This window comes from Nansenia antarctica, assembly GCF_963989245.1.
Source record: "Nansenia antarctica genome assembly, chromosome: 2".
In the NCBI taxonomy this organism is placed as follows: Eukaryota; Metazoa; Chordata; class Actinopteri; order Argentiniformes; family Microstomatidae; genus Nansenia; species Nansenia antarctica.
Window position 1 is genome coordinate 78501584 of NC_137675.1, and position 20000 is coordinate 78521583.

The 20000-nt window shown below is 47.1% G+C and overlaps 2 protein-coding genes across 2 annotated transcripts in view; one reads left to right on the plus strand and one right to left on the minus strand.

Annotated features, from left to right (window-relative positions):
* Positions 1-4718: 4718 nt before the first annotated feature.
* dexi (Dexi homolog (mouse)) lies at positions 4719-5015 on the minus strand (the record flags this gene model as incomplete). Its single annotated transcript, XM_080524956.1, has 1 exon — positions 4719-5015. The coding sequence occupies exon 1, from the start codon at positions 4986-4988 to the stop codon at positions 4719-4721; it is 270 nt and encodes an 89-aa protein (XP_080381082.1). The 5' UTR covers positions 4989-5015.
* Positions 5016-6118: 1103 nt separating this feature from the next.
* The window catches only part of clec16a (C-type lectin domain containing 16A), a gene marked incomplete at both ends in the record, with an annotated part of 38247 nt that continues 24365 nt past the window's right edge, over positions 6119-20000 (plus strand). Inside the window, 9 exons of the mRNA XM_080523483.1 lie at positions 6119-6189; positions 7116-7244; positions 7885-8018; positions 8648-8796; positions 13033-13138; positions 15631-15754; positions 16212-16386; positions 16718-16768; positions 17005-17118. Of these exons, the coding sequence (XP_080379609.1) occupies positions 6119-6189; positions 7116-7244; positions 7885-8018; positions 8648-8796; positions 13033-13138; positions 15631-15754; positions 16212-16386; positions 16718-16768; positions 17005-17118 (1053 nt within the window). The remainder of the gene's footprint in view (positions 6190-7115; positions 7245-7884; positions 8019-8647; positions 8797-13032; positions 13139-15630; positions 15755-16211; positions 16387-16717; positions 16769-17004; positions 17119-20000) is intronic.

Here is a 20000-nt window from a genome sequence, read left to right on the forward strand (position 1 = left end):
CTCTGTGGCTTAGTTGGTAGAGCATGGCGCTAACAACGCTTAGGTTGTGGTTTCGATCCCTGCTGGGACCATGTGTACTGAAAAACCCATGCACTCACTGCAATGTAAATAGCATATATGACATTCTTAGGGCCGGTTTCATAGACGAAGCCTAATCCTAGACTAAAAAGCATCTTCAACTGAGGTTTTACATTGAAGGTGTGATTTAGTCCAGGACTAGGCTCATGCCTTGTCTGTGAAACTGGCCCCTAATATACCTAATATACCTAATATACCCCCCTGGATGAATAAAGGTTATCAGAAATACACGTTTATGCATCTCTTTCCATGCTATGCAACTCTCACTGTGACTGGCAGAAATGTTAGAAAGAGGGCTGTAGCAAATGAAACAGGGACATTTTATTTACTAAATGATTTAGGGCCGGTTTCACAGACAAGGCTTAAGCCTAGTCCTGGACTAAATCACACTTTCAATGTAAAATCTCCATTGAAGATGCTTTTTAGTCTAGGATTAGGCTTAAGCCTTGTCTGTGAAACCAGCCCATTGTGTATTAAATAATATGGTTTTAGTGTATTCATTGTAGTCCCGTGCTGTTCATTTTTCAGTTGATACGCTATTCTACAACCTAAGCAGTAGACTACTTTTGAAAACGTTTTTTGGAGTGAGCACGTTGTTTATTTAATTCAGTAACAGGCCTGTAGAGTAGCCTATCTGTATAAAACCACAACTTCCTATAGAGCAGCTTTCTGTTCTGGGTTTATATAAAAGCCGTATCTGAGGGAGTGTACACTACAAGATCTCATTACATTTATTTACAGTCTCAACCTTTCTATTCCCCACACAATCAGGTCATGTGATGTCCCCGGCCAGGGGAGGCTGGTGGAGGTAGAAATCGTTGGGCGGGTTTATTGTAATGCATGGAATGGACTAAGAAATGATAGCAAACACAATAAGCCCGTTCTCTGATTTCTGCCTCATCAGCCTCCCTGATATCGGCCTACCTTGTGATAATAGGCGGACTTTCTGTGTTTACTCATGCAAGAGTTGTTGTGGCAGCAACTAGGAATGTTTTTATGTTAGTAGGGTGGGTGTGGCTTGTACTTAGTGCAACACAGTGTGTGTGTGTATTTGGGGTGGGGGGCTAAAAGAAAATATAAAGTAATCATACTGATCAGTTGATAATGTTGCACACCCACTCACTGTGTACATGTCAACACCAACGTCACATAGAGTAGGTCAACTATACAGTTCTAGCGCTACAGAGCCCCCTAGCGGTCCAAACGCGTCGGTGCAGTACTTTCCTGGCCTTGCGCAATAACAGCTTCAGTCAAGAAATGCGCTGTACTGAAGGCACAAGAAAGAATACAACTCCAGAACATGATATCAACACAGTATCGATGAATAACTAATTAACAAGTCATAATACATACTTCTAATTTCTGTTATTTAAAATGGCACTTAAAAAAGAAAGAGTCAGTGAAGTCTCGGATAATAACCATGGTCATTCACTCATCGTTTATTAAATATGCATTGGAAAATAAAATGTATCGTATGACCATAGCTTATCATAACACATGTGCAAGTCGTGTTCCATATGAGGAGGAGGAGGGAGTGTTAGTGGGCGAGGGTCAAGGGTCAAGGCAAGTGCTGGATGGATGCGTGAATGTCACTCCTACCAGGTCCTCAATCCTTGCCATACATTACAATGAGCCGCCCCCCCCCCCCCTGTCTGATTTCCACCTCCTTCCAGCCCCTCCCCTGATAGTGGGGAAGTGCAACAGACACGAGCACACTTCAGGAGAGAAGGGTGAAGAATGGGACACAGCATTCCCATTATCATAGCGGTGGCAGAGTACGAGATGCTGAGATCCATTACAAACGTGGCTGTGTAATGCAGGAGAAAAATATCGACAGCGTCTTCTCTAGTGATCTGTACCTCTCTCTATGGAGGCACGGACTCCTCACCTCTCCACTACGGTGACGGTGACCGCTGGCAATGTGGTGAGAGCATTCAGGTGCCAGAGGGAGGGTGGAGGTGGAGGTGGAGGTGGTGGTGGTGGTGGTGGGGGTGAGCAGGGGAGGCTGGTGGAGGTAGGAACCGTTCCCCCCCCCCCGTCCTGCAATGTCTACCTCCACCAGCACTCCCCTGGTTGGTGAGACACATTCTATTGAACCTGTATTCATCCAGGTTCCACTTATTCTGATACGGTCTCTTTAACAAGAGAGACCCTGGCCTATTGACATTGGTAGTGGGTGGGGTGACCAGAGAGTAGATTTCCCCCTGTTCCCCGCCCCCCACCCTTACCCAGTACAACATAAAGCACATTCAGCACTTGGAAAAAGCCATATTTACATTTGTGTGTGTATATATATATATATATATATATATATATATATATATATATAGGGGGAAGGGTATTGGTTTTGGGCCGAGATTAGTACAGTTTGGAGGCTTTACACACGGCAGGGCCGTCCTGAATCGTAGTGTGCCGTGTTGTCATGGAGATCACCTCCTCACATTCCAGTCTTGTCCAGCATTGTTACAGCAACTATGGTGGATGCAGAACCAGGCGGTCCCAGCACAACTCAACCTGGCTATGTAGTGTGAATTGGGGTTTAGGGGGGCTTCACACATAGATCCACTCACTCCGCTTATCATCCATGAAGAGGATCTTGACAAGGCTTCCGTCGACCTCCTCCACCCGGCTCCTCAACCACGTCCCCTCCCCCTCCGTCTTGATGACCTCTCCCACCTTGAGCAGCACCATGGGCCGGTTGGGGTAGGCTGTTATATACTCCTCGATGAAGTCTCGACGAGACACGTCCTCGATATCGTCCCAGGTACGCTTCAGGGGTCGGCAGACTGGGTAGAGTTCCGGCAGGGACACATAGGAGGCGTAACCGTCATCGAAGAAGATCAGGAACCTCAAGCGGTTCTTGTTATTGGGCATCTCTGCTACTATGCCAGCATACAGCCACACTTGGTTCCCGTCCTTGTACTTAGCGACCACCCTGGCGCCCACGTACAGTCGCTCCAGAGTAGGGTGATAGTCAAACCCTACTGTGCTGGCTTGGATATCGTCTTTTCACTGCTGTCCTGTTTCAAGCAGTTACAGCAACTGTGATGGATGTGCAACCAGAATAGAATAGCATTCTAAAATAAAAGAATGTGATAGAATAGATAACTTAATTTTTCCCTGTAGGAAGTTTGGCTCAGCACAGTTCAGCTCGGTTTGGCTCAGCAGTGTGAAAAGGGTACTACAGTATATTATTGGCAGACACCTGAGGACTTGAAAGGGATCGTTCAACAGACCCCAAAAGTATTATTTTAATAGTGTTATGACGTCTGAAAATGTCTAGCGATTTTGGGGTGAACTAGGGATGGGGGGGGGGGGGTCAAACAAATTTCAATTGAGAAGTGTCCAGTGCCACGAGATTAAACTGATCCCAACCCTAAAATTAACTCCTATGAACTATCCTTTCAACGCGTCAAAGGCTTTGTCAAGCTGGACGACAGGAGAAAATAACAAGATTGTACATTCATTTTAGAATTTTAAATTCACATCACTTCCTGAACTGACGGTGGTGAACTATCCCTTGAAGGCTTCACCCCTGGCCATCGGAGATCTAGGATCAGATCAACCTACACACAAGCATACGCTTAACAATCAGAAGAAATGTACCGACATCTGATCCTAGACCAGTGGTTAGGTGACAACTGCTAGCAACTCTGCTGCTTGAACCAATGCCATTATTGCAGTCGGGTGACATAGTGGGATGTTGGAAAAACACACAATTCCAGTTAACTGCTAAGAGTTCACCAAAACTAAATCTCTCAACCAAAAGGCAGCAAATCATAATATTATAACTGAAAAAAACGAAGGGAAAAAAACGTGCTTACACACTTGACACATTGCAGTGCCTTCCGGAAGCTGAACTTTGAAAGGGAGGTGTAAAATAGGAGTGTCCAGCTATCTGTTATAGCTCCATATCAGTTATACATAATTATGTTATCATAATAAAGTTAAACCCATCCTTGAAGTAGAGGCCAGTCCCAACTGGATAGCGCTCTAAGCCTACTAAGCAGTGCTCTCGTCCACGTTAACTCCTGGTGGCCGGTCGGTTTATTGCTTTTCGATTTGCGACAGTCTGATTGACAGCTCCCTTGGTGATTGACAGCTCCCTCGGTAATTGTCCTCTCAGGTGTGTCGCTGTCCATTCGGTCGGTGGTGCTGAATCAGGCTTCTGTTTGACCTTTCTAGCTACCATCTCTTGAGCCGGGATAACCTGTTGGCATAGGGATGACGACTCATATTAGACACAAGAGGAAAATAGGACAACTACATTTAAAAAGTTGGCATTATAGCCCAGAAGATAGTCAGGGGATGATGGGTGTCATTGTCATGAAGTAGGTTCTGAATTCATCCATGCCTAGTGAAATGGTGAATACGTGTTTTGTTCTCACCATTTCACTAGGCATGGATGAATTCAGAACCTACTTCTAGGCTATATGCCAACCCGTAGCATCGTCAAGCACCAGTGCAGCAAACATGTCAAGATGCGTTTCTATATCAGCCTGCTGTCTCGCTACTTACTTCTTCATACCGCTGGCTGTGTTTCTCAGTGGCAACAAGAGTACTACTCGTCTCGGCACCACGGTGTTTCCCTTCATCATCGGACGATGTGATGGGCCAAGTTCGTCCCTTATCTCTCCCGGTCACTCCAGGTATCCGTCGAACACGTCCAGCTCCGTGTCCGTGTCGTAGGGGACAGACGCCGGGTCGGACAGCACGCCGAGGTCCACCAGCGCCTGGTCCATGTCCTCCGGGAGAAACACGATGCCCACGTTCAGGACGATGTACTCCATCAGGAAGGCATAGTAGAGGATTAAAACGTTCACAAAAAACAGGCCGAGATAAAACATAGAGGGAAGTTCGTCGGATAGCAATTCCACCGAATCTAGTTGAGCGTAGATTGTGTGTGGCATAGAAAAATGATACCAGCAACAAAGATTAAGGTCTGGTAGCCCCAGTCGTAACAATGTACCAAAGAACAGGTCTGTGATGAGACGATCGGCGCCGATGAAAACAATGTCACCGCTCGTAGGGAAGCAGGGATGATGATGATGATGATGATGATGATGATGGTAGTGGGGTCGGGGTGTCCATTTCGGCCGCGACTGCAGTGATTATTATTAATAATAATAATAATTCATTGAATTTATATAGCGCTTATCCGAGGCTCAAAGACGCTGGTTTGAGGTCTGCCTCCAGATAGAAGTTATCCGTCCCGACAAAAATCCAGCTTAGTACTTTCTATAAACTACCACACGTGTGAGAATGTCAAGTATTTCAACAGCAAAAGTGGTATCGTGCTAAAAAATGCATTAAAAAGAAAAAAAACATTCGTTGAGGTTAGAAAATCTTGTTGTGGAATTCGCACCCTATGCCAGCCAGCCCCCCCCTAGCTAAGCATGCTAAAAACAGTTTAACGTGACTAGTTAAGCTAACTAACTACCTGCGATTCGACCAAAAACGTTACGCGTCGGGCATCTCGTTCGTTTCTGATCGATTGTTTTGTTCAAACACAACCTCAGCGATAAAGGCGAGTGCGCTTTCGACGAAATCAGCCGTTTTCTGTCAACATTTTTTCGCATCGAACTAAACTGCATCAAAACATTCCGACGACACCGCGGGACACCGCAAGCGAGCTGTCCTCTGACTGGTCAATCTCTCGACGATGACTCCTCACGTTGACGTTTGATTGGCTGGTCGGGTTTCCTTATGTTTGACGGCGCGCAGTATAGACGTCACGGACGCTTTCTTTTGATCGTCTTGTAGTTTTTTTCCGGTCGGTGTTGAATGACATCGTACCCTCCCACCACAGCGAAGAAAACACCAAGTCCCTAACTCCCTCTCGTCTAAACGTGTTACGCAACGCCCAAGTTCTCGTTCCCTTAGCTTGCTTTAGCTAACGTTTACAAGCTCGCTATCCCAGACGACCCAACCACACATCTTGGACATCTGTAGGATAGTGGATGTTATGGACTGATTCGAGATACCAGCTAAAAAAAACTATTTGACAACAGCATCACACTCACACAAAACTCACACAACCATGTTCGGTCGGTCAAGGAGCTGGGTGGGACAAGGGAAAACCAAGAATATTCACTCTTTGGACCATCTCAAGTAAGTGGCATTAATGTCTAAGGTTAACCTGTCTGCAACGGAAGCTAGCGAGATTAGCCCGATCGTTAGCCATGCTACAGAGGATCCAGTACGCTAGCTGCTAGCTAGTAATGATGTTGTCAGCCTCCTCCAAGCTCGATCGTGACAGCAGAGTCATCAGATCATCCTGGTGACTCCCGACAGATCTAGTTAGGTAGCTAAGCTAAGCCACATAGCGTTGTTGTTTACCTCGTATGTGTGTCAGCTAGCTAGCTAATCAAACTGCCAGTCAGTTCAGCCAGCTAGGCCAGACTGGTCAGCAGCACTTGACAGTTCATCATCACGTCCTTATATTTTTTTAGTATTACTACTATGTCAGGCTGCCATAAGCAGTCATTGCATTTGCGAAATATCTAAACATCAATATTTGATGGTAGCTGATTGTCAACGTTGTGGCGTCTCATCTGACAGCTGGATGACAGCGATCTGACACACTCCGTTAGCTGCACTTTTCACCTTACACCAGTTACACACGTCATTTATGGATGTATTGATCACTCCATGGTTTCTGTTATTTAATTCTGACAGGACAGTATATCAGATGTTCAAAAATCATGTTAGGATCGATTAATCGACTAATATATGGAGATCGGTTCTTCGGGCTATTCGTGTAAAAAAAAAAAAAAAAAACTGTCTTCTACTAGGATCTAGAAACATTACAACACTCTTCTCTGTTCCCTCTCTCTCTCTCTCTCTCTCTCTCTCTCTCTCTCTCTCTCTCTCTCTCTCTCTCTCTCTCTCTCTCTCTCTCTCTCTCTCTCTGACGTACATATACCATGTACTAGCTGGATAATCCAACGTTTGGTTTTCCAGCTATCCATGTCAATGACCTTGTGTTCCCTACGAGGAACATTTAACATGTTCTCTCTCTGCTCCTTCTCTCTCAGGTACATGTACCATGTTCTGACCAAGAACACCACAGTGACGGACCATAACAGGAACCTCCTGGTCGAGACCATACGCTCCATCACAGAGATCCTCATCTGGGGAGACCAAAATGACAGCTCTGTGTTCGAGTAAGAAACAGAGGACGTTTTATTTATTATTATATATTTTTTTATAATTTATGTCAATTTACACAAGGACATGGACATGAGTCATTCAACACGCACACACACACACAGAGTACTATTCACACTATCTTATTGTATATACCATATACATATAGAAGCAATGTATGTCACAATTGAAACGCAAATGTTTTTGAAAGCTGTCAGTTTGCAACATTTGTAATGGGAAGTGTTGCACATTTGAGTGAGGGCTTTTAACATCGTCCCTCATTGGGACCACTCAAAATATTCCACTGATAAAGTGTCTGTGCTGTACCTCTGAAATCTATCAAAAGGATCTGACAGGTCTGCGTTTGAGTGAGCCCAGATTTAGGATCAGAGTACACTACCCTCCTAACCTTAACCATGATAATAATGTTGATACAATCTGACTCTGTATCAGTGTTAGCCTCTACCCACAGCTGTCCTCTGATGCTATCGTGTGTTTGTGTGTTTGTGTGTGTGTGTGTTTGTGTGTGTGTGTGTGTGTGTGTGTGTGTGTGTGTCTGTCTGTGTGTCTGTCTGTGTGTCTGTCTGTGTGTCTGTCTGTCTGTCTGTGTGTGTGTGTGTGTGTGTGTGTGTGTCTGTCTGTCTGTATGTGTTTCAGCTTCTTCCTGGAGAAGAACATGTTTACGTTCTTCCTGAACATTCTCCGTCAGAAATCGGGTCGCTACGTGTGCGTTCAGCTCCTCCAGACACTCAACATCCTGTTTGAGAACATCAGCCACGAGACGTCGCTCTGTGAGTAGCAGTTGGTCAACCTGGATTCCTGTCCAAGACAATGAGACAATGCTACTGTCTGAAGTTTGTCTTCAAGTCACTTGAAAGTACAGTGACAACAAGTGTCACCAAACCTCTCAGCATCCCTTGAAAAGAGGCAGACACCAAAATGTCAGGGCTGGCCATACTATTATAATAATAATAATAATAATAATAATAATAATAATAATACTTGTGACTTATATAACGCTTTTCTAGACACTCAAAGACGCTTTACAAACTGAAAAGATAGAGTAGTAATAATAAAAAGAAACAAAAAAGCCAGATTGGAATGGGTCATACAGGTTATTGGAATCAAGGTGGGATTTGAGTTGGGCAGCAACAACTTTCTCAAGATGGTGGGGGGTCTCCAGTGTGAGATCTAATATTGCTCACAAGTCATCAACATCAGGGATCAAACAGGTGCAATATGAATCAGTCCAACACATCTCCAGACAGATGTGCCTGCCTCCCCAGTCATTTAGTATGACTTGAAATGTGTCCACTAGAACCAGGTAATTTTGCAGCTGATTCCAAACAGCGAACAAACAAACTGTTGATAAATAGCATGTGTCATTATTCCTTACCCTGTCTTCATTTCTCCCTGCTAGATTATCTCCTGTCCAACAACCATGTCAACTCCATCATCGTCCACAAGTTTGACTTCTCGGACGAGGAGATCATGGCCTACTACATCTCCTTCCTGAAGACCCTGTCACTCAAACTCAACAACCACACGGTCCACTTCTTCTACAACGAGGTGAGTACAGGGGGAATGAAGAGATTAATAAAGGAAGAAAGGGATGGATGGAGAGCAGAGGAAACGAGTGAGGGCAGGTAAAAGAGAGAGAGCGGTACACTGTAGAACACTGCTCCCTAGTAGCACACCTGTAACCATCTTCTATTTGGTGAATGAGTAATAATAATAATAATAATAATAATAACAACTTTTATTAAAAGTTATTTTATAACTTTTTCATTCTTGACTGGATGTTGTAATTGTGACAGTTGAGAAGTAACCATCCTCAGTCACATGATGTACAGTATGGAGCTTAGGGCTGCAACAACGAATCGATGAAATCGCAAAAAATCGATAATGAAATTCGTTGGCGACGAATTCCATTATCGATTCGTCGGGTCTTGTTCCATAACAAACCTACTTCCTGTTGACGCACGCCACGCTGTCTTGCCACGGTGTAGGCATCGCGAATCATAGGGCAGAACCTATGACCGGAACCGGAAAAGTGGGAAAATCCGGTACCTACACCGGCGCGGCGGCTACATTTAAATCATGCTACTCAAAAGCCTTGAGCGTGAAGCTGTCTGCTGTCTGCTGTCTGGACATGCTAGTGAGTTAGCTAGCAGGGTTAGCTCGCTGCTGCCGCTAGCTGACTGTCACTACGCTGCTCGTCCAGCTGCAGTCTGCGTAGCTGTGCTGAGAACCAGAGCAGTAACTATGTTTCTATAGAGGAGGGTTACAGCTAACTTCCTATTGTTTTTTTTATTTTTTATGATTTATAGTTTTTATTATTTTCAATAAACAGACAATGAACAGACATACATCACAAGTAACAGTTGACGTTGGACAATAAATTAAAAAGACAAATAATAGACACAACAAAACATGAAGGTGATGTACAGCAATATAAATCTACAGCATAACAATCCTACTTATAGCAGTTTACTTTCACGTTTTACATTTGGGATATTGCTATTTATACATAAATGAAAGTTAAAAAATTAAAAAATATTGCTATTTACATGAGCTGGAATTGCCATTATTTCTCAATATATGAGTGATACTGCCCCCATTTCAAGCGGTAATCCTCCACCTTCTCTAGCAGCCTATATGATAATTGTTCTAAGGCTGCCAGCTGCCCAAGAGAAATGTGCCACAGAGACGGTGCTGGTGCTGATGAGGCCTTCCACTCTTTAACCAATAGTTTCCGTCCTAGCATTAACGCAGTCTGGATCCAATTGGCGAGTGGTGGAGTCACCTCACTTAATGCTTTGGGGTCACCCAAAATAAAAAGACTGGGGGTGAACGGAATGTCAAGGCCAACAATTTTTTCCAGAAAACCATGTATGGCTAGCCAAAACTCCTGGGTTTTTCCTATTGTTTTATTATATAAGTACTGCTGGGCTCAGCCCTTCCATGGTCTCCTGCTCTCCATGCAAATGCGTTAGTGTGAGTTCTGGCGAAGCGTCAGCTAAATGACTGTAATGTAATGCGATAGCCAGTGAGTGTTTGCTCGCATTCATGAATTCAATATTGCATGACAAGTGTATTTAGCTAGCTGGCTAACGTCAGTGGTAGAGCAGAGGTGATAAGCTAAAGGCTAGCTAGTGGTAGCCTACCAAGCTACCCGTGAGTTAGAGTGAGGCACTGACTGTAGCCTAGCCTATTGTATGGAGTGAGAGGACACATTGCATTGTTTTGGAGCATATCTGTTTTATAAAAACATTAGTGTCTTGTCTGTAGCCTATATTGCACTTTGGGTTACTGACCTTTACATTAAGCAAAGTTATTACCTAAAACAATGCATGTATTGAGCTAGAGTTCAACTACTTTATTGAAACAATCTACCGCCATAGTCCATGGCCTGTTGTTATACCTATTTGATGTAGCAAAGCCTTTTTTATTTATATTATTTATTATTTTGTATTAATACTTATTCATTTTGCACATGTATATGTATAGGCCTGGCTGATTTAGAAAACATAAAATAACATTTGCAAAATAAATCTTTTTTTTGTGTGTATCGCAAAAAATAATCGGCAGATTAATCGATTATCAAAATAATCGTTAGTTGCAGCCCTAATGGAGCTGTAAGCGTCCCTATAGAACTCTGCTCCTCCTGGCCATGGGGTTCGTTCAACTGTGAAGCCCTTTGAATCCTCCCTATGGCTGCATCCCAATAGTGTAAAGAGACTTCCTCTCCTTGTCTCCTCTCCTTGTCTCCTCTGTACTGTGAGAACTCCTCCTCCTCCTCTTCCTGCACTGTTTATTTATTGTGTTCTCTGTCAACTGTGTACCTTCTAAATGTGTGCGAAAATAAATAAATAAATAAAAATAAAAACTAGGCCTTGACTGATCAAAGCGAGTTCACGTTAGGTACCTAGCCTGTGTGTTGAAGTCGGTGTGAAGATCAAGGAGAGGAGACAAAGAGAGGAATAAGGAATGAGCCACTGTAGACGCTAGATGTGCAACGCCGTGACAGCCTAGCGCCTGAGCAATGCTGACTTCCTGTGTCAAAACAGTGGCTTCCTGTGCAGGTGGCCTTTAACCGTTTTCCCTCTCCCCCTCCCCCTTCCGTGATTGGCCGATGATAATAACCCACACACACTTTGTATCCAGCAGCTCAGTGTTCCGTTGCCGCAGCCTGTTACCGTAGCAACCTTTTTGCCGTTGGCTTCTGTGTATGGGGGAGAGTTATTGGTGTACTGTAGATGGTAGCACTGTAGAAACAGAATGAGTAGAACAGACATGCCCCGTTTGAAAATCAACATCCCATGGTGGGTGCACCGGCGTTTTTTTTAATATATATGTTTTTAGGGGATTTCTGCTCTATTGGGATAGAGACAGTAGAGATTGACAGGAAGGATGGGAGAGAGAGAGAGAGAGAGAGAGGAGGGATGACATGCAGGATATGTTAACGGCCGGAATCGAACCAGGGACCCTGCGATTACATGGCTGACGCCTTAGTGTGCTACGCCACCACCAAGTGCTCTGTGTGAACCGTGTTTTTGTCACGGTTTTGAGGAACCATGTCTGTTCTACTCGCTCTATTTCTACGGGCAGCACTCGGCTTTCCCTGTGACCTCTGGCTGACCCTGTGAACTCTGACCCCTGCTGCTGCGGCGGCGGCGAATCGGCCGGTGGTCTCAGAGAGAGAGAGAGAGAGAGAGAGAGAGAGAGAGACACACACCCCCACCCCCCTAGAGTCACGACGAAGGCATATTGAATATCCGTGGTCGTCGTCATCATCACACCACCCACCACAACACAAACTGTCAACGCTGGTACCAACCAACCGTTGGGGGCGGTCAGCAGCTGTGCTGCCGTTGCCATGACAACGGATTCGGCGAGTCACCCAAACAGTCGTGGGTTTCCCAGGCAACACTGTCGGGGGTGGGGGGTGGGGATACGCTGTGCGGAGGAGGGATACGCCCCGTTGCTCAGGTCGTCATGCGGTGCCAAAAACAAACTAGAGCTTTAATATTTTCATATTCCCTGAGGTTTTTGGAGTGGCAGTTACCTGCCCCCGTAAGTCGTTAAGTGCCTCTTAAGTGCCGAGGGTGAATAAAGTCAAAATGCATAAACGACGGATGCTTCATTTTGTTGCCAATCAAAGTGTTGCAGCTTGGTAAATACCACATAACACCAACACATGGCCCTCTAGGTGGTGAGTGATCCAGAATTCTTTGGCAGTTAGTGAGTGAAAGTAAGGAAGCGTTGAGGCCAGTAGGGACTCGCCTTATGAGAAATCGTTGCCAAAGCCGCTGCCTCATCGTCGGCTTATGTGACCTTGAAAGGGTTCGAACCCGGGTCTCCCTTGTGGAAGACCCAAGCGTCTACCGTTAGGCCGAGAGGACATCCTCAAGGCTTACCTCGTCAGGAGGGCCTGATTCCAAACCGCCTCCGCTACCTGAAGCCCTTGAGCAGGGGAGGCTGGTGGACGTAGAAATCGGAGGACATGCATGTAATGCATGGAACAGAATACCATTCCTCATGCATTACAATAATCCCCCGTCCTCCGATTTCTACCTCCACCAGCCTCCCCTACACACAAGTGTTCACAATCTACCTCATTTGTATTACAGTACAATTGTAATTGTTTTCTCATAGAAATAGAAACACTAGACTAGACGAGCGGGTCTATCCCCAGTAGCTGCTGTCTCTCTCTCTCTCTCTCTCTCTCTGTGGTTGTGTGCTCTCTGTGCGGCGGTGCTGTGCTGTGCTCACTGGCGCCCCCTCTCTGTCTCCCACACACAGCACACTAATGACTTTGCCCTATACACCGAGGCCATAAAGTTTTTCAACCACTCCGAGAGTATGGTCCGCATCGCTGTCCGCACCATCACACTCAACGTCTACAAAGGTGAGTGACACACACACACATACGCACACAGCCCTGTCGGGGGGGCCGAAGCCTCTGCAAATGCCTGCTGCTTCTCTTCCACCTCCTCTTCCTCTTCCTCATCCTTCCTCTTCCTCTCTCTGCCACTGTTGCTGCATGGGCATGACTAAGGAGGTAATGCCTTAACTACCATCCACTCACTCACACACACACACACACACACACACACACACACACACACACACACACACACACACAGCTTTGATGCTCACCCTCTGGGCATGGTACTAATCTCTGAGCTCCAACTGGGTGTGTCTTCCTTTCTCCTCTGGTTGGCTGACTCTGGGCTGCATACTCACTCTATGTTCTGGTTCTGGACTTCTGCTGGGCTGGGCTGGTCTGGTCTGGGCTGGGCTGGGCTGGTCTGGGCTGGTCTATGCTAAGCTGGGCTGGGCTGGTCTGGTCTATGCTAGACTGTGCTTGTCTATGCTATGCTGGGCTGGGCTGGTCTATGCTAGGCTGGGCTGGGCTGGGCTGGGCTATGCTAGGCTGTGCTGGTCTATGCTAAGCTGGGCTGGGCTAGGTTGGGTTGGGTTGGGCTGGGCTGGGCTGTGCTCTGCTGGGCTGTGCTGTGCTGGGCTGGTCTATGCTAAGCTGGGCTGGGCTAAGCTGGGCACTGGTGGGTGTGCTGTGGGGCTGACGTGTTCTGGGAGCTGAGGGGGGCACTGGGGGCTGGGCTGCGGGGGGGGGGGGCTGCACAGGTGGGGCTGTACCCCCTAACACCACCCTCAGAGTGTACCCCAGACACAATGTTATGAAATATGCCAGGTCAGGCAGCAAGGTTCATGCAAGTGTGTGTGTGTGTGTGTGTGTGTGTGTGTGTGTGAGCTCTATCTTTTCTATTCTTCTATCTATTTTTAACTAACTAGCTAACTAATTAACTGACTTAGCCATAGTCATATATCTATATATCTATATACAGTATATCTGACTAACTGTGTGTTATGTATCCTGGGTATTTAACTGTGTGTGTTATTAGTATTGTGTACGTATATGTAACGGTGTGTTATTAACCTGTAGGGGAAAGGGTATGTATTGTTGTAGATGTGACTGCTGGCTTGGTTGTGTGTGTGCGTGCGTGTGTGCAGCCTAGCATCCCGCCCCCCCCACACACACACACAACCAGGGACAGCAGCAACCCTACTCACATTAACCCTGTGTCTGTTCTCACCCCTCCCATCCTCCCCCCTCCCTCCCTCCCTCCCCCCGCCCCTCCCTCTATGCGTTCCATCTGACCTAACTCCAGTCTCATGTAAGTTCACTAGTTGTCCTCTACACATCTCTATTCTTCTACTACCGTTTTTTTTTATCAGTCTGCATGCCTGTATGTTTTTTTCTTTTTCATTTTTCAAAACATAATTTCCGCCCCCCCATCTGACCACCGCTAATCGTGAGGTATTTAGCATCGTAACAATGGTGGGTTTGGCATCTCATTGATTTGATTGGCCGCCTCTGCTCTGACTCTGAACATTCCGTCCGTCCGTCCGATCGTGATGAGTAGATGGAACGTGGAATGCCCTTTGGAGAGAGCGGCTGTGGCCATTTCTATACACACGTCTCCTCTCCTAGAGAGAAACCCTAGTCCCCCCTGTCCCCGTCCCCGTCACTCTCTACCTGAGAACAGACACCCCCCCCCCCCCCCCACACACACACACACACACACACACCTCTGGACTCTCTCTGCTCTCAGACATAACAATCAAATGCCCCTAACAATGTTTGAGGGAAATTCCATTTCAATTCAGGTAGAGTTCATTGAAATTCCATTCTGGAATTGGGATGGTGATTTGAATAATCCTGCATTTACTGAGTAGAATTTGGAGTTGACCCCATCAGCCCTGACATTAACCCTTTCAACGCCAGCTAGCTATGTGCTGCAGCCCTGAAGCTAACTGCTCTGGCTGCCTGCCTATAGACATTCACACTGGCCCCCACTGCTCTGCACTTCTCTGCACTGCTCTGCAATGCCCTCTTAAGACACACTCACATTGGGTTCCCCTGCCCTGCTTTTGCTCTCTTAAGAAACACAGTTGTATATATCACTTTTTTGGTGATTTGATTGTTTTATCAGTGGTTGTTTTTTTTATTCGTTTTTATTTTATTTATTGTATTTTATTTATTTTAGCCAATGGATGTATTTCCTCCAGGGGAGGCTGGAGGAGGTAGAATTGTAATTCCTGATTCCGTTCCTTGTATGACAATGACCACGTCCTCCAATTTCTACCTCCAGCAGCCTGCCCTGGTTCACTACCCATCTGTCTGCTTTTCCACTGTTCTCATTGGTTATCGATGACACAGGACACCTTTTGATTGGTTTATTTTCTCATCGGTTATTATGATCATCATCGTTATTTAAATGATCTGCCTGTGGGCTTATGGTAAACCTGTGTGTGTGTGTGTGTAACCATGTTGACGCCCCCATGCCCCCCCCCCCCCCCCCCCCCTCCTCCCAGTGGACAACCAGCACATGCTTCATTACATCAGAGACAAGACAGCCGTCCCCTACTTCAGCAACTTGGTGTGGTTCATCGGCAGCCACGTCCTCGAGCTGGACAAGTGTGTACAGACGGACGAAGAGTAAGAACCATGTCTGTCTGTCTGTCTGGCTGGCTGGCTGGCTGGCTGTCTGTCTCTCTGGCTGGCTAGCTGTCTGTCTCTGTCTGTCTGTCTCTCTGGCTGGCTAGCTGTCTGTCTGTCTGTCTCTCTGGCTGGCTAGCTGTCTGTCTGTCTCTCTGGCTGGCTAGCTGTCTGTCTGTCTCTCTGGCTGGCTAGCTGTCTGTCTATCTGTCTGTCTGTCTGTCTGTCTGTCTGTCTGTCTCTCTCTCTCTGTCTATCCATCTATCCATCCACCCATCCATGTCTCTCTCTCTCTCTCTCTAGTTAGAGAGTGCCTGACCTTCAGACCTGTCTTTCCCACTCTGTCCACTAGGGGTCAGACTTGCATTAGTTTTGACTAAATACATGAGAGGACAGATGAGAATATTCTCTCTCCTTTGCCGTTATCCCACTTCTTCCAACCCCTCTCCTCTCCCAGACACAGGAACAGAGGGAAGCTGAGTGATTTGGTAGCAGAGCACCTCGACCACCTCCACTACCTCAACGACATCCTCACCATCAACTGTGAGTTCCTCAACGACGTGCTCTCGGACCACCTGCTCACACGCCTCTTCCTGCCGCTCTACGTCTACTCGCTGGTCGGCCCCGAACAGGTGTGTGTGTGTGTGTGTGTGTGTGAGTACGAGTGTGTGTATGTGTGTGTGTGTGTGTGTGTGTGTGTGTGTGTGTGGTGTGTGTGTGTGTGTGGTGTGTGTGTGTGGTGTATGTGTGGTGTGTGTGTGTGTGTGTGTGTGTGGCGCGCGTGCGTGCGTGCGTGTGTGTGTGTGTGTGTGTGTGTGTGTGTGTGTGTGTGTGTGCGCGTGCGTGCGTGCCTGTTTGTATTTGTTTGAGGGGTGTGTGTGTGTGTGTGTGTGCGTGTGTGTGTGTCTACTCTAGACCATGTTAAAAGGATAACCCAGGCCTGTCTGTGTGTTTGTGTTTCAGTCTGATGATCGTAAGATCAACCCCCAGGTGTCCCTCTACCTGCTGTCCCAGGTACCACACACACACACACACACACACACACACACACACACACACACACACACACATACATACACACACACACATATACACACTGTGCAGACACACAATCACCTCTACACACACATACTGTACATACAGTACCTGTAACCTGGTGGCTGATGTCATATGACTGGCGTTAAAGGAATGCATTGTTATATGACTTTAACATGTGTGTGTGTGTGTGTTTGTGTGTGTGTGTGTTCCAGGTGTTCCTGATCATCCACTACCAGCCTCTAGTCAACTCTCTGGCTGATGTTATCCTCAATGGAGACATGTCAGTCTTCACCTCGCAGGCAGAACACAACACACACAAGAGCACGGTGAGTCTCACACACACACACACACACACACACACACACCAAAACATAATATGTACTGCCCAGAGCAAGCATTACAGTTAGCAGTTTGTGTAAAAGGTGTGTGTGTGTGTGTGTGTGTGTGTTGCAAGGCATGAATATGCAAATATTATCTAGGCTGCTCTCTCTCTCTCTCTCTCCCCCTCTCTCTCTCTCTCTCTCTCTCTCTCTCTCTCTCTCTCTCTCTCTCTCTCTCTCTTCCCCCGTCTCTCCCTCCTCATGTCTCCCTTCTTCCTCCCTCTCTTCCTCCCTGCCTCCATCCTCTCTCCCTCCTTCCCTCTCTCTTCCTCTTCACCCTTTCTCTCTCTTCCTCACCCTCTGTCTCTTCTCTTTGAACAGCTGTTGGTTATACCAGGTGGGTGTATTGATGTGGTACTTCTGAGAAGTGTGTGTGTGTGTGTGTGTGTGTGTGTGTGTGTGTGTGTGTGTGTGTGTGTGTGTGTGCACGTGTGTGTGCGCGTGTGTGCGTGTGTTAGCAGTGCAAGTTGGTACTCTTGCGGTTTGTCTCCGGGCGTCTCTGAGGCAGAGATGGGTCGTATGTTAATGTGTTGCTGCAGGAACCAGGCAGAGTTTCTCTGAATATGAGGGAGGTCATAGAGAGGTGTCTGCGGTGCGGTCTAAACACTGCTTTGGAATGAGATTCAGGGTGGAGAAGTTTGTCTGCGGTGCGGTCTAAAGACTGCGTCGAGAGTGAGATTCAGGGTGGAGAAGTGTGTCTGCGGTGAGGTCTAAAGACTGCGTCGAGAGTGAGATTCAGGGTGGAGAAGTTTGTCTGCGGTGCGGTCTAAAGACTGCGTCGAGAGTGAGATTCAGGGTGGAGAAGTGTGTCTGCGGTGCGGTCTAAAGACTGCGTCGAGAGTGAGATTCAGGGTGGAGAAGTTTGTCTGCGGTGCGGTCTAAAGACTGCGTCGAGAGTGAGATTCAGGGTGGAGAAAGAAGTGTAGGGATTGGGGAATCGAGAACCGGTTCCAGTTGAGAAACCGCTAACAAATTGTCGGACGCGTCGGGAGTCGTACGCCTCCGAGGTTATCGATTCCTCTTATCGATGCCGGAACGTTCCGCGCCACGACCCTGACAGTTGACGTTCCTCAGACCACAGAGGTAACGCTTTGCACGAGCTGACGGTGATCGCTACCTACAGGCTTATCGAATAATGATTACAAAGCTAATCAAATGCTATGTTCAGATTAGAACACTGTGCTCAGAGACTCGAGGCAATAAAAGAGATGTGTTGGCGCTGGAAACCTGCATAGGCCTACTTTTTGTTCCACACAGAAAATGTAACGATAAGAGAATCGAACCGATCAGCGGAAACGATAATGGAATCGGTCACAACAACATCTTATCAGCTCCCGTCCCTGAGGGGGGTTCTTGGGTGATTTGTGGAGAGTTCAGGATGGACCGTACCATCTCACAGGGATGCATGGTAGGAAAAGGCTGGGTGACATAACTTCGGTACACACACACACACACACACACACACACACTCACACACACACACACACACACACACACACACCTCCCAGGTGTGAGTTCTGCCTCCTCACAGGGTCAGAGGTTACATCCTGTGGATCGATGAAATGAGGTCATACGGAACACAGTGGTGCCTCCTCTAACCCAGATCTCCTTCCTGGAAGAAGTGTGTGTGAGTGTGTGAGTGTGTGAGTGTGAGTGTGTGTGTGTGTGTGTGTGTGTGTGTGTGTGTGTGTGTGTGCGTGCGCTCGCGCGCTCTCTCTGACCTCCATTAAATTCTCAGCACCCAAGAGCGTGAGTGGTTTACCAGAACCTGCTTCTGCTGGCAGCAAACAGGTGCTACAGGTACACACACACACACACACACACACACACACACACACACGCACGCATGCACACACATATGCATGGACACACACTCATAGTACAGACATGACAGAGTAAACATCACTCTCCTCCCCTTCTCCTTTCTCCCTTCCACTCCTCCTCTCCCATCCACTCCTCCTCTCTCCCTTCCCCTCCCCTCCTTTCCTCCTCTCTCCCCCCTTCCCCTCCCCTCCTTTCCTCCTCTCTCCCCCCTTCCCCTCCCCTCCTCTCTCCTCCCTTCCCCTCCCCTCCTCTCCTCCTCTACATAGCTGTGGTCTCCTCGAAGTGAAGCCTTAGCAAACCACAACCACAGTGTGTGTGTGTGTGTGTGTGTGTGTGTGTGTGTGTGTGTGTGTGTGTGTGCGTGTGCGTGAGCGTGTGTGTGCGGGCATGTGTGCACACAGGTGCGTCTTTTTTTTTGTACCCTTTCTCTCTCACATGCGGCTCTGCGGTTCTTCGAGTTGTCATACATTACCCACAATGCAGTGCTCCTTACAGGAAGTGAGATAGGCTGCTGAGAAGCAGAGCTTTTCTGGGCTCGCTTTAGCGTAAGCAGGTCAGAACGACGGTTTCTGTGTGTGTGTGTGCGTGCGCAACCAAAGTCTATGTGTGTGTAACCAAATCTAGCAGAAAGAGGGCGGTGCCACCTCCAGGTATTGAGAGCAGCGTCATAATGATCCCATGGAACACAACCCCCCCTGTCCCCTGTCTGGGTTGTCATGGATACACAGGCTGTACCCTGCAGGAGGAAGTAGAGAAGAATGACTAGGCTGTATGTGTGTGTAGTGACACTGAATAAGCCTTTTCTCAGGAAAGTGCTACTCTCACACACACACACACACACACACACCTCTTTCTCTCTCTCACACACACACACACACACACACCTCTTTCTCTCTCTCACACACACACATACACACACACCTCTTTCTCTCTCTCTCACACACACACACACACTCACACCTCTTTCTCTCGCACACACAGACACACACACACACACCACCTCA